Source organism: Eubalaena glacialis, chromosome 20, assembly GCF_028564815.1.
Source record: "Eubalaena glacialis isolate mEubGla1 chromosome 20, mEubGla1.1.hap2.+ XY, whole genome shotgun sequence".
NCBI classification, from domain to species: Eukaryota; Metazoa; Chordata; class Mammalia; order Artiodactyla; family Balaenidae; genus Eubalaena; species Eubalaena glacialis.
Window position 1 is genome coordinate 34,070,522 of NC_083735.1, and position 14,239 is coordinate 34,084,760.

Consider the following 14,239-nt stretch of genomic DNA (forward strand, 5'->3'; position numbering starts at 1 on the left):
AGTTTTACCAATAATCTTAAAACCACCTACTGCAAATATAAATGCTACACTCCTATAATCTCTATGCTTAATTTAACCCTAAACCAAATAGTGCCATACTACTCTATCCAATTATTTTATAAGTAACTGTCCCCAATCTTAACCTTTATTTGCCACTTCCTAGTCTATTTGCTAAGTTTTACAACAAAGTAAAAGTTAAAAGTAATGCAGAGATGAACGGTTAGTCATAAAGACCAAAAAAGACAAACATGACCTGTTGTCTGTTGCCTTCCCTGTAAGGTTTGTTTACTGGTATTACAAAATCACCCAGAACCAAGATACTATGTATACATAACAATGAATGATAGACTGTACACTCCTAGGTCACCCATAGTTAATGCCTTTAATGAGAATTACTTCATTAATTAATAGAAAGGCTTGTACCTTTCTATCTCCGTCTTAAATATTTTAAGTTCAAACCAATTACCCAAATCACATGGACATCATCTGAGTTGTAGACTTTCTGAAAATCAGACTTAACTGGAAGTGGATATTTTTTTCAAAACTCAAGGAGTACTTTATCTCCCAGCATTAGGGTAGTTTAACATGTTCTCCTAATATTTAGCTAAAACAGAAGAAAACTTTCTAATTCCTCTAGTTTGGGTCATAAGAAAGCAGTCTTTTCCAAAAAAAAAAAAACTGTTTCAACTTTCTAGAGTCTTCAAACACCGAAACAAGCAGATTTACATATCTGTGGTTTACAAAAACCACCAAAATTCTCTACACCAGGGTTCATCCTATGGTTTCCATTAAGGAAGAGATTTCTAACAATGTTATTTTATACTCGTTGCTCTCTAAAACTGTAAGACAGTACTACAGCCTAATGAAAAAAGCACAGAACTGAGGAGGGCTCGGCCACTTCTCCCAGACGTAATTAACTTGCTGTGGGGCATTAAGCAAGACACTCAAATCTCTCTGGCCCTCAGTTTCTCTATTTGTGAAATAAAATTAGAATCATTTTTATCCAAGATTGCTACTGGCTTCAAGTTCTACAAAATGCAGATGAGTCTACTCTATTTTTTCTAAGAATGTATCTATACTTTGTAAGCATAATCCAAAATAAAAATTACATACCTTAATAAAAATGTATATTTAATATAAAATATTAACATAAAACATACAAAATATAAATATATAAAACATACTGTAATCAAAAAATATACCTTACTCAACACTACAGCCAGACTTATTTTTTCTTAGCAGGTCTTTTTCTTTAACTGCTAGCAGTTAAAAACTATTTTGACCCAGAATGGCATTCTGCAAATCTAAATGTTACACTCCTATAATCTCTATGCTTAATTTCGACCCTAAACCAAATAGGGCCATACTACGAACTGTTTCTTCACCTGTTCCCTAATAAAGCTGAAAGTAATTCTTTTGACTTGAATTTACAGAGTTATGTACAGTGCTGATGAAAGCCATCTGTTGGGAACTTTGACTTTCCTGTCAAAAGGAGAAAACCAGAAGAAACAGCCTAGATTTTCCTGGGAACCAGCTGCAGCTGAATGAGTCTTAATCCTACTCCAGCTGGGAAAAGCAGAAGGGTGAAGTGGCTACTGGCTTAATTCATCTGCTGCAGATTCTTTGTGAACTGACTCCACCCCTGAGTAGCCAACTGGTAAACAACTTTACCAGACTGAGGCTCTTAATTAATCCCTGTATGTAACATTTGGTTCTTTAAAAAATTTCAAATCAGAGCATGAAAAGTATTCAGTATTATAATTTTAAAAAACATTTCCCCATTCACTAGAAAAAAAATTTTTAACTCTAGTTTAACCAGCAAACTTGGCACCCAGATTCAGTCCTCTCACATATCTAAGAAACATGTCAGTGTAAATATACTTTATCCAATATTCTAAATAGAAAGGGAAGAAATTTCTGTGAAGGAGATTCTTACAACCTCAAGAGGCCTGGAAAGATACAATATTTTTTTCCCCAGATTCATCGCACAGTTCCTGTTATCTATTTGCTTTCATAGTATTAACAGTAAGTACAATGTAAAAAAGTGCTGGCCCATGTGTCCGAATGAACTGAATAAAAAACAGGTGGCAGAATAAAAAGACAATGTATTTTGCATATATTTATTTTCCATTTGGCATTTTATGAGACGCCGTAATGAAAACTTGTATTATTAAATAGCTATTATATAAATATATCATGCCTATAAAACTTAACCATGTAAAGTTCTTTTGAGACTTCAATAAGAAAGTACATGTTAAAGCACTCAGAACAGTGCCCAACACACTGTTAGGCCTTAACAAATGTTAGCTATTAATAGATTTCTACAAGCAACTGCTTACATTCCCTTGGCCTCCTGATAGAGGATAAAGAAAGAGGTTAGAAGCAATTTGTACTACTATCTGATGTCTTCGTTAATTTCTTCCCTTTATTTCATCAATTTACAAGAAGTCAGCCCAAGAAAGAGTAAAGTGTTAGCAACTGTAACTGTAAGAAAAATGTTTACATTGTGTGCACTGGCTGGGTACAGAAGTTTGATCAGCAATGGCTAAATCAAAGGTTGCTTCAGTAGCTCAAGTATTCTTTCAGGGTGTGTCATGGACTGAAAACTACCAAAGCACACACAGTTCAAAGGCTAACTAGAAGACCAAAAAAGTATCTGTACAGGGGCTTCCTTGGTGGCGCAGTGGTTAAGAATCCGCCTGCCAATGCAGGGGACATGGGTTCGAGCCCCGGTCCGGGAAGATCCCACATGCCGCAGAGCAACTAAGCCCATGCGCCACAACTACTGAAGCCCGCATGAAGCCCGCGCACCGCAACTACTGAGCCCGCGTGCCTAGAGCCCGTGCTCTGCAACAAGAGAAGCCACCGCAATGAGAAGCCCGCGCACCACAACGAAGAGTAGCCCCCGCTCGCCGCAACTAGAGCCCGCACGCAGCAATGAAAACCCAACACAGCCAAAAATAAAATTTTTTAAAATATCTGTACAATTAATTGTATTTAAATAAATATTGCATTACAAACATATCTCTGCCTGAGTTATTTTTAAATTTCCATTTTGTTTTTTTTAAATAGAACAAGTCTGCTGAGACGAAGTCAGTTTATATTCACCACATTTATATTTAATCCACCTCAATGACTTGTTAGTAACAAATTTTTATTTCTAGCCAGCTTCTCCTCAGGACCCAGGACATTTAAGAGCCACCAAAAAATGGTATAAACAATGATGTAAGAAATGTACAATTATTATAATTAAAATTAATGTAATTAATTATAATGTAAGAAAATATAATTATTGAGATCAATCAGTTGCAAACTCGGTGACATTACAAAATCTACAATATTCATGTTGCTGTGTCCTTGCCATTACTTGAAAAATAAAGTCAACTACACATGGTTAGGATAATTTTCCCTAAAATAATCCTTCTTCACTTAAAGACTGATACAGTTGGCATTATCCTCCATTCCCTCCCCAATGCTGTAAGAATTAAAACTTGCAACTTAAAGAGTTTCCCAATAATTATACTATGAAATACACTCCCTTGCGTGCTCTCATAAGGATTTTTAAATTGAGAACTTTTCCCACTTTTTACTACTAATGTATCCCTTCTCAACTTTTTTGTAGCACCTTTGCTTTGCAGTTTTTTGGTGTGCGTGTGTTTTTTTTTTAAGTAGACAATCATTCTGCCAAGCAGTCAACACACCCCTGAATTTAATAGCATGGACAATTACTATAAAGTATGATAGCAACAAAACATCTGAAAATGACATTACCAAGCTTACATTTATAAACAATTTTATCATATCACTGTTCTAACACATAATATGTGAAACAATTTTACAATAAAGGCCATTTCCAAACAGCTAAATCAAAACTATCATTCTTAACTCTGGTAAACTGAAAACATATTTCCATTCTAATCAGCATCTCTACATCAAATACCAAAGTTCCTGTCAAAGCCCCTTTTATTTTATGAATTTAAAATGCCAAGTTCCAGTAACACAAAATAATCTGGACTGTACTAAAAGTTTACTGAATTGTGATATAACTTATATTAGAAAGCCAGTATTTATCATTTGATCTTTCTGTATTAGAAGGCTAGTACTTATCATTTGATCTTTCTGCTCCAAGTCACCTAAATAATAACATTAATAACCTAATGGGTAATAAGCTAAACAATAACATTAGTTGACAATATCTTCTCTTCCCTTCCCAAGTGGAAAGCTTCAGCAAAATATAATTCTGTTCCACAATACTCCACAGACTAACAACACTTTCCTGACTTGGCTGATTACCGTAAGCGTATAGTTTTCTATACTAGTAATATGGAACACAAGCTGTAGACATTCAAGTAAATTATTCTGCGTGTAAAATGAACCCAGAAATTTGAAATGAAGGTGAAAATTACTCCTGAAAGGGAAATGGATCCTTCCAAGACTCAGTGTCCAAAGTAATTCTTTTAAATGACCGTTAGAATCTCAAATAATAATTAGCCTCACACAAGAAACATCCCATTCTTTCTCAGAGATTCACAATACCTAATTGTTACCAAAAAAAAAAAATAGTGAATGCAAAAAACTAAAAGTTATATTTCATAAGCTAAACAAAGGTTGCAAAAAAGTTATTTCACATTTCTATGCCTTAATCCCCAACAGGACCTAAACCCTAAATGCACTGTTCATGGTAGACGCCTAAATGCTTGCTGAATAAATAATGAATAAATGAAGTAAATGAACAAATTATCTTACAGTAATATCTGTATTTCAAAAAAAAAGAAATTTGCAAGGAGGAAGTTATTATTTAAGCTAGTTACACACTATCACCCTCACCTATATCTCATAATTCAAGGGAAAGCAACATTTGGTCCCAAATGAAAGCACTCTATTACAGCCATGCAACCAATCCCAAACTACAAATCAGAAGACTTCAGTGACATCTGAAAGGAAAATGAAACACAGAAAATATCTTTTAAAGAAAAAAAAAAAGTCATGTAGACCAAACTGTTTTTTAAATTTATGGACCTCAGGTATGCAAAACTAGATTATTCATAATCTCTGGTTTCTGAAACGTTCTTAGCGCTGGTTCAAAGTCAATTTTAGAATTCATTCTATGACAGAAAGAGAAAAAAGGGATGCAGACAGTGAAATGGAAACGGGGTGGGGGGGGGGGGCGCTGGACATGTCTTTTTACACACAGAGAATGTGCCTTGAAGTTAACACCAAGAACATTTACAATTGTGCACTTGAATGCGGTGACAGGCGTTATACCCAACAACTCCCAAGAGGCAGTAGGTATCGCTGTCACAAAGACTCTGGAGCCAGAATGCCCAAGTCCAAAACCTAGCTCTGTCACCTAATATCTCTGTGACTCGGACAGGTTACTGAACCTCTTTTATGCCTCAGTTTCTCCATCTGTAAAACAACAGTACCTATCTCATTGAGTTGTATGAGCATTAAACCAGTTAATATATGCATGGCTGTAAAGTAACGTCTGGCACATAGTATAAATATATCATTAAGTTAAATAAATAAACTCACCATAAACTACGACAACCTAAAGTTAGTACAGCAAATCTCCCTTATAACATGGATAAAACTTTTAAATCACAGTATCTCCAGATTCTCCATCAAGTGAAAACACACTTAAGTTCAAGTGTCTTCACAAAAACTCTTAAAAATATTTCTGTACAGCTATCTCACCAAAAACAGCAAAACAAAAACCACTCAGTGGCTGAAAAGTTAACGTACAGCTCCTTCCAAAGGTTAATATCACAATAAATTAAAAGTTAGAACCGTACAGAAAAAAGTAAAGAAGAACGTACTCAGGCCACTCCATAGTCCCTGAACTTCATCTCTCACCCACAGCTAAGCAGACCAGTAGGTACACATGCACTCCAGAGCAGGTAAGGCTACCGCAGCTCCAAGCAGAGCGCCTGGCCCACAGTAAGTGCTCAGTAACTATTTGCTGAATTAATTAATGCCCTAAAAGTGAAACTACCTGTAGCCTACACTTTCTTTTCTCCACCCCTGTCAAATATAATCTGGATAATTTTTTTTAAGAATATCTAGGTTTTCATAACAGCAAATCAATCAATTCCAAATGGGAAATGATTGGACAGTTTTTTTTTTTAAAAAAAGAGGAAAGTAATTAAATACAACAAAAGGAACAAATATAATCTGCTCATAGGAGGAATAATTCCTTGCCCTAGAGTTTACTGTATTATGATTTTTACTGTGAGCTTTTCATATCTTTGGGGAAACTCATGCACAAAACTTAACCACTGAAAATAAGACTCGATTCAAATATACATAACATCTCATCAACTCTAATTTTGTAGATATTATCATAAGTTTGTTTCCCAATCAGACCAGTACAAATACACAAAAGTCTACTCAAAGAAACACAATTTTTCCAAGTTTAGTTACTTTGGTTAACAACACTGTATATTAAAGTTATATAAACCAAAGGGATGTTTCTAACCAAAGCAAACCAGCAGATCTCTACTGGATTAAACATTTTTTTAATGCAAAGGTCTCAGGCTCAGCTGCAAAATAGGGATTGCTGGATTAGATGGTTCTTAAAAGTCCCTTTCAAAAGTAAAATCCTAGCGGGACCTCCCCGGACATGGGTTCGAGCCCTGGTCCGGGAAGATGCCACGTGCCGCGGAGCAACTAAGCCCGTGTGCCACAACTACTGAGCCTGCGCTCTAGAGCCTGCAAGCCACAACTACTGAGCTGGTGAGCCACAACTACTGAAGCCCGCGTGCCTAGAGCCCATGCTCCTCAACAAGAGAAGCCACCGCAGTGAGAAGCCCGCACACCTCAACCAAGAGCAGCCCCCGCTCGCCGCAACTAGAGGAAGCCCGCGTGCAGCAACGAAGAGCCAACGCAGCCAAAAATAAATAAATAAAATTAAAAAAAAAAAAGTAAAATCCTAGGGTGACAAGACTCAGTTTAGTCCTACACTGTACTATATTGACTACCTTTAAAAAATAGGCACTACTGACATTTTATGTATGGCTAATATTTTTAAAAATTAAAATATCTAATTCAAGCAAGGGAAATTATAATAAACACAAGCACCCAGGTGTTCTAACAAAAATTTATAATACCCAATTCACAGATATGACACTGAATTCATTCTAAACTTTAAATTATTTCCTGTTTCCATGCACTAAACCTGTAGACACCTGATGACAGCTGTTGGAATCGTTATATTTCATTTCAGCCATGTAATCAAAAAACAGTTCTTACAGATGAGTCCTTACAACACTGAACTGCAGAATCAAGTATTTCAGTTACTTGTCCACCTTGAATTTCAATACTACACCCTTAATAAATGCTCCAATGATACAGAACCATGTGATGAATGGGACTGCCTATTAATTCATGACTCCATCAGAATCATTTTAAGGGTAGTAACAGTAAGATAATGCTTCCATTTCAAAGTTCACAGGGAAAACTGAACCCTAAAATAGATCTCTAAAACCTTCATCCAAAAAAAAACAACCAAAAACCTGTTCATTTTCAGTTTTTATTTAAACAAAAATCTACTGGTGGGTTACTAACTACAGTGAATTTAGATCAAATCTCAAATATTTTAAAATACATTCAATGTTAACTTTAGAATCTTCTCACCCTAGAAGTAGCCTCCATGATCTTAAGCAAAATGAAGATGATGTTACTGGTGTACACTAAGGTGTGCAAAAATTAAAGTACAGCCACTCCCCACAGAACCACAATTCAGAACACCTGAAATAAATCCACAGCTAAGACACCAGGTCAACGTACAAAGGAGCTACTAACAAAACTCTCCTCATCCTCGAATATCTATTTAAGGGCCAAGACTGACTGTTAAGAAGACATACTTTCAACGGTACAAAATAACGGCATAAAACACACAGCACAGTAAGGTATACCATTTGTGTATCAAGACTCCGGACTCCCCAGAACTTTAGGAACACAGGCTACTGTATTCCTGACGCATGCAGTTACACCTGTCGTACATAATAATGTTTAGGACTTCATCATATGCAAAAAATAATGCATGACCAAAAGTTAGAATACAAAGAGCAGAAATAAGAATTGCTAAATCTGCTTAGCCACTACTATGGTCAGGAAAATCAGTCTCATCCCTGTCTAGTAAGCGGCAACAAAACGGAAAAAAGAAAGAAGATAGGTTCTTAGAGTCTCCAGCATTTGGCTGCTCATCAACTTCAGCAGTAAAGTATTATAAGAACTTTTATGTGACAGGTGTAAAGTTGTGTGCTACTCTTTAATTCTAATCTAGATATGTTCTTTTAGGAGAGCAATACTCTACACTTTGAATCTTAGGCATCAAATATGTCAAAGTATCAGAACAATTAGCATCTACTGAGTTCTCACACCTAGAATTCACCAATAAAAAACAGGAGGTGATTATTCCACAAAAGGCCCCAAACACCAACGGTAACTTCTATTGAACTTCCTAGAAATGTGGCTTTGTAGCATGCTGTATCATCAGCTCTGCAAACACTGATGCATAGGCCATTCTTACCTTATCCTTTTCATGTGGAAGGAGTGACACTGGAGGTAAAGAAGAAAGAGACTCACAACTCTCTTTCCCATCCACATTGGTTGCCTTAGTGTTGAGCCGATAAAGAGGTCCATCTTTAAGGAGTCTGCCGTGGCCAACGGCGCGTTTAATAGCCAATCGTAACTGCTGGTGAAAGCCAGAGGCAGCACCGCCTCCAAACAATGCAGACACATCCTTCTGACCTTTCAAAAAACGTTCAATGCTTTTCAAAGTTGAGCCACCGGACTCTGCCAAGCCCTCGACTGCCCGCTTGATCAGTTTATTCCAGTCTACATTTTGTTTATTATCCACTTTTCCATGGTTTCGAGGTTTAGGAAGTGCTATTCGCCCAGGATTATCAGGATCTTTATAGGAATTGAGTCCTTTATTTGAGACTTTCAAAATTGTTCCATCTTTGACACTCAACTCCAATTGTTCTAAAACAGTTTTACGATCCAAGCCATGGGATGAAGACACTGCATTGCATATCCTTTCTTCTGAAGGACGCTGTTTTTGCTTCTTCACTTTTTTGATGGCCTCCAAAATCCACTCCGTATACAGCGGGTTTGCGAGTTTTACCATGGTGAAGGATTCTGTATATCCATAGAGTCGTTATCCCTTATCCTGATGCTGAGTAAGTTTTACACCATGGAAAACAACATTCCCGGAGGCTGGGAACCAGTTAACCATAGCATACAAGTTTTCTGGCCTGAGTCCTTCCTCCTTTCACAAAACAGAGTGCCTCCCCACTTTTACTTTAGAAACCAAAACAACCTGTTATCTGAAATATCTTCAAACTTCTCAACAAACTTCTCAATAGCACCACACATGGGTCTGTTCATAAAGTTGTAAGAACTCAAGAACATCTCATTCCCAGCAGAAAAATGTGCATCTTACGCCTGGAAAACAATTAAAACAAGGTCAGTTTCCTATCAAGGCCCATTTTATAAATACACTGGAACTGAAACATCCTAGTCTTTAAAGCACTCAGTGTTCACTGAGCACCTGTAGAAGTTTGATCATGTTTCTATCAACATTCCAAAACGATCATGTATGTAAACCACGGGGATAACAAAGAAAAGGAAAAAAAGATAAAAAATTAGGATACAATGAGGAAACAAGACGAGATGCACTGTGAATGACCTTAGGCTACAACTAACCAGAGGGGTGCTGGCTATTCTGCCCTCCACAATCTCTGCTCACCAGTCTATGAATTGAAACTCTTCCTTGACATCTTTCTCCAAGAAACTATTCAGCACTTCAACAAGTATCTAGATTAGCAGAAAGGATCCTGCAATGAAAGTAAGAGTGAAACTTTCATCTTTCAAAATTCCAGACATTCAGACTGGATGAAAACAGTCAATAAGATGGACAGAAAACCATTGAGAAAATTTTAACTATTGCATATAGTAAAAGAAACAAATACAATTTCCACAAACCAAGTTCACATTTTAAGTACGATATTACTTTCAACATTCCAAGTGGAAACAAAATTAACAATGCAAACAGTCTAGTGCGAAAAGTGTTCAAAGAATTTTTTAAAACTCCAATTTCATTCAAATTTTAGGAACCACATGCTGATAAGCTTCTCCTAGTAACATTCAATATACTGGAGAGAGTCCAACAACTGTCAAAATGTTCATAACCAATCTACAGACAGAGCAACTAGAAATGAGAATGGCCCAGAATCACTGGGTTCAAATGTACACACTACATATCAAATGTACAGCACAGGAAAAAAATGTATTGCCTGTTTGTAGTCTAAAGAGAAGACGACCTTGTAAAGATTCAAGATTGCTGTCCTGAAATGAACATTAATGAATAAGACACCAACATATACGTATACACACACACATCTATGTATGTACACACGCACATACGTTGCCTCTCCAGGATCAAAGTCAGTATTCTTTCAGACAAAAGAATCTGGCAGATACAAATCTTTTTGAAAATCACCAAAATAATGAATTCCGAATCTAATAACTTCTTTGCTTCCAAAAATAAATTTACCTTTACCTAAATGTTTTTTAGAACTCCTCATACTCTGAGGAGCACTTACAACATAAACATGCTAGAAAAATGGCTCCCACAGTAATCGTTCTTCCGAGTGCCTCTAAAATCAAAAGGAAAACTAACAGATATGAAGAAACTGATAGTACTACTAACTCTGATAAGAAAGAAAAGGCTGAAGGAAACACGCAAACCTGAGCCAAGACTTCTTTTTAAATTAGCTGACTGAAAAGCAGCCCCCTAGAGAAGAACTCAGCTTCACCGTGGTAAGAGTCTCGAGAGCACAGAAATCATGGTATTATTACTCGGAGTGAGTGCATTACGGAGGCATTAACGCTACAGTGAAGTGAGAGGCTTCAGCCCGAGTTGCAGACGCTGGGCCCGTCCTGGCTGCTTAACCTCGCAGGTGAGAGAACGAAGGACAGTCACCCGCGGTCTCTCGGGCCGGGCTGCGCACGGGTCTCCAGGTCTTCAGCAAGCGAAGCGCCTGCAGACCTGAGCTTTAACTCCGCGAAAGTACCCCGGCGGCCGGAGAGAAAGTGCAGCTCGCCTCTGGCAGTCCTTCTCCGGCCTCCATTCCCCCCCCCACCCCGCGAAAGCCTCTTCGCGCTCTATTTTTAAAGGGCGAGAAACTTAAGAAACTTGCAACGGCACCAGCCCGCGGCTTGCCGACGGGGAGTCGGCGGCTCCCACCGGACGGGAACGGAACCCGAGGACGAAGTTAACAATGAAATCACGTGAAAGAGTTAAGAGCCGCACATCTGCGCTCCCAGCTTCGCCGAAGCCGCGGCCGCCCGGAGGCCGGTCCCGTGCGGCGGGGCGCGGGCGGGCCTGGCGGCTCCGCGCTGACAGGCGCCCGCCGCCCCCGGCGCCGGGGCTGACAGCCCGACGCACACGCTGCCGCACGTGCGCCCTCCGCACCACAACACGGCCGCCTGTCACCCCTCGCCGCGCGGCCGCAGGAGCCGAGCGCGAGCGCCGGGAGCGCGGGCGCAGGGGCCGGGCGGGCCGGGCGACGGGCGCAGGAGCCGGCCCGGTGGGCGCGCCCCGAGGGAGAGCCGGCCGCCCGCACGGCCCGCCCGCGGCTTCGCGGCCTGGGCCACCGCCGCCGCCCCCTCCCGGCTGCCCGCTCCCCGGCTCCCCGGCCGGGCCCGGCCCGGGGCGGCGGCGGCGGCGCGCGGGCCGCGGGGCGGGGGAGCCGGGAGCCGGGCGCCGGGCGGGCGCGAGGGGGCGGCCGCGGCGCCCCAGCCCGAGGCCTGGCGCAGAGCAGCGGGAGGCGGCGCAGGCCGCGCCGGGGCCTGCAGCGGCCACCGGCCCCGCGAGGCAGCGGGGCGGGTCCCGGAGCGGCTCGGCTTCGGGCTTGACGGCCGGGGCGGCCGGGGGCGGCCCCTCGACTACTTACCGGGGGGGAAGAGCGCCGGGTAAGCGGGGCCCCAGGCCGGACCGCGGAGATGCCCCAAACTGACACGGCCGCCATCTTGGAGACAGTGAGCTACGGCCGGGGGGAGGGGAGGCGAGGCGGCGGAACAGCCGCGGGGGGAGGGGAAGCGTCGCGAGGGAACGGCTGCCTGGGGGAGGGCGCGGGAACAGCCCGAGAGCTAGGCGAGCGGGAGGGGGAGGAAGGGGCAGCGCGGGAGGGGGACGGCCGAGGAGCGGGAAGAGCTGGGCCGAGAGCCGGGAAAGGCCGGAGGGCGGGGCGGGGCAGGAGGGAAGAGCCGGCCGGGCGGATCACGTGGGGCCGGTACAAAAGGCCAAAGCCAAAGCGGGAGGAGGACTGGAGGAGGCCGGCGGCCGGGGGCGCTTGCTCGACCCTCTAGCGCGGTTGGGCCGGGCGGATAACCGGGGCCGGAGGAGCTGCTCTGTCCCCATTGCACAGCTGGGGAAGCGGAGGGCCGCGCCGGGGTGGGGAGGCATCGGTGCGGCACGGAAATCCGGTAGGATCTGAACTCTGATGGCGCCTGTGTTTACCGTCACCGAGCCTCCCTCCGCACCGCGGTGCCCGCGCCCCGCTCCCACGGCGACTCCCCGGAACCGGGTCGGGAAATGGGGCGGCGGGCGGGGAGGAGGCCGCCTCGCTTCATCATTCCCTGTCTGCGCGCGCCTTCTCCCCACACATCCACCCCTTTGCGGGAAAATCAGTAGGTGCGAGGAGGAGGGGAAGGGTAGAAAGTTGGACGCCGTGTCGAGCCCTTTCACCACAATGACCTCATCCTCCCTACCCCGGGAGACTTGTTGGACCTCGCCAGAGCCATCTTTGTAGGGACCAGCGAAGGCTCGGTGGTGAGATCCGCACAGGTCACACAGCTGTCTGGTGGCACACTTCTGAGTTTGGAGCCTCCATCTGTCTAATGCCGACGCCTGTCTTGTACCCGTGCCCTACGCAGCACTGCTCTTGTCCGAATTTATGGCCGAGCTGCGGACTGGCACTTTTCATGGCCTGCCTGTCCTCTACTGGCTGCATGGATGTTTCTTTGTCTGGTCTCTCTTCCAGTTTAAACTCCTGAGGCAGAGACTGAGTCATACTTTTTATTACCCTGCATTCCCTGGAAGAGCAGTAAATGACAAATGAAAAGACATACTAAATAATTGATAATCTTGTGTGGAAGCGTTTTCCTGCCCCTGGACCTTTTTATCTGCTATACTGTTCTCCCCAACACCTCCTCGTTTTATCTCAGCTTTACCTTTTAAAGTGCACCCTCTCGCTCACTACCTTAACGTCTACTTCCTTTTCTGAACTTTTGTAGTTTGACCACTTGCCCTGTTTTTCGTGTGGCACCGGTTGTGTGGCCTCATCTACGTTTTATGAATGCATTCCCAGGTATATTCTCTTCTAGGATGCCTCTTTGCATCTCTAGTGGCATAGAATTGTGCAAGCAGTACAGACGCCAAAAAATGTTGCTAGTGAATGAACATTATTTCAGTTACTAAGAGATTGAATTTCCACCCCCCAAATCAAGCCCTGCCTTGTTTATACCTCAACCTATACTTTCCTGTCTCTATAGCTTTTCTCCATTCTAATCCTTAGCCTTACTGTTCTATACCATAGACTGTCTAGACCATTCAATAATAACATAAAAACTTATATTTTCAACTCAGTATCCTACCACTGACAACTGCTAACGTCAGTGTGATGTGGTGAGATTTACTGAATCACCCTTCATCACCTACTGCCAAGCCCATCCCCAAATTAGGAGAGAAATTTGGGGATAGAAAATAATCTATTAGAATATTTTCCATCCTAGATGAATCAGACAGATGCAGTCTCAGGTAAAATGAGAGATATTTGTAATGAAAATACATCTGGGGGGAAGAAGTGGGGGAAATTCTCTTTTCGAAGAATAAAGCAATGTTTTTATTTCCCAAAGAGGACAGATAAAGTCATATTAATAGAAAGAAAATGAGTTATTCATGTGAGACTAGTGTATGGTCTTCAGAAGAAAAATAATACAGAGATGAGTTGTGTTTGCTTTTGGTTAATTTAGAAGGAAACTAGCCACAGGCATTCCTGTGAAAAGACCAAACTGGAGTTTAAGCACACAGTAGCAAGAATTTAAAACAATTTGCAACAACAAAGCACAGTTTAGCTTTTCAAACAGCTTCCACAGAGACTCTTTGCTTTACATTTGCATAACTTAATGGCACATTCAGGCTGTCTTCTCAAAATAAAAGGTTTGCAGC

At 42.0% G+C, this 14,239-nt stretch overlaps 1 protein-coding gene across 1 annotated transcript in view; it reads right to left on the reverse strand.

Annotated features, from left to right (window-relative positions):
- The window catches only part of KAT6A (lysine acetyltransferase 6A), a 108,367-nt gene extending 96,326 nt beyond the window's left edge, over positions 1–12,041 (reverse strand). Inside the window, exons 1-2 of the mRNA XM_061177623.1 lie at positions 11,964–12,041; positions 8,534–9,450 (exon numbers count right to left, since the gene is read on the reverse strand). Coding sequence (XP_061033606.1) covers positions 8,534–9,133 — 600 coding nt within the window. The 5' untranslated portion in view covers positions 9,134–9,450; positions 11,964–12,041. The remainder of the gene's footprint in view (positions 1–8,533; positions 9,451–11,963) is intronic.
- Between the last annotated feature and the right edge of the window lie 2,198 nt (positions 12,042–14,239).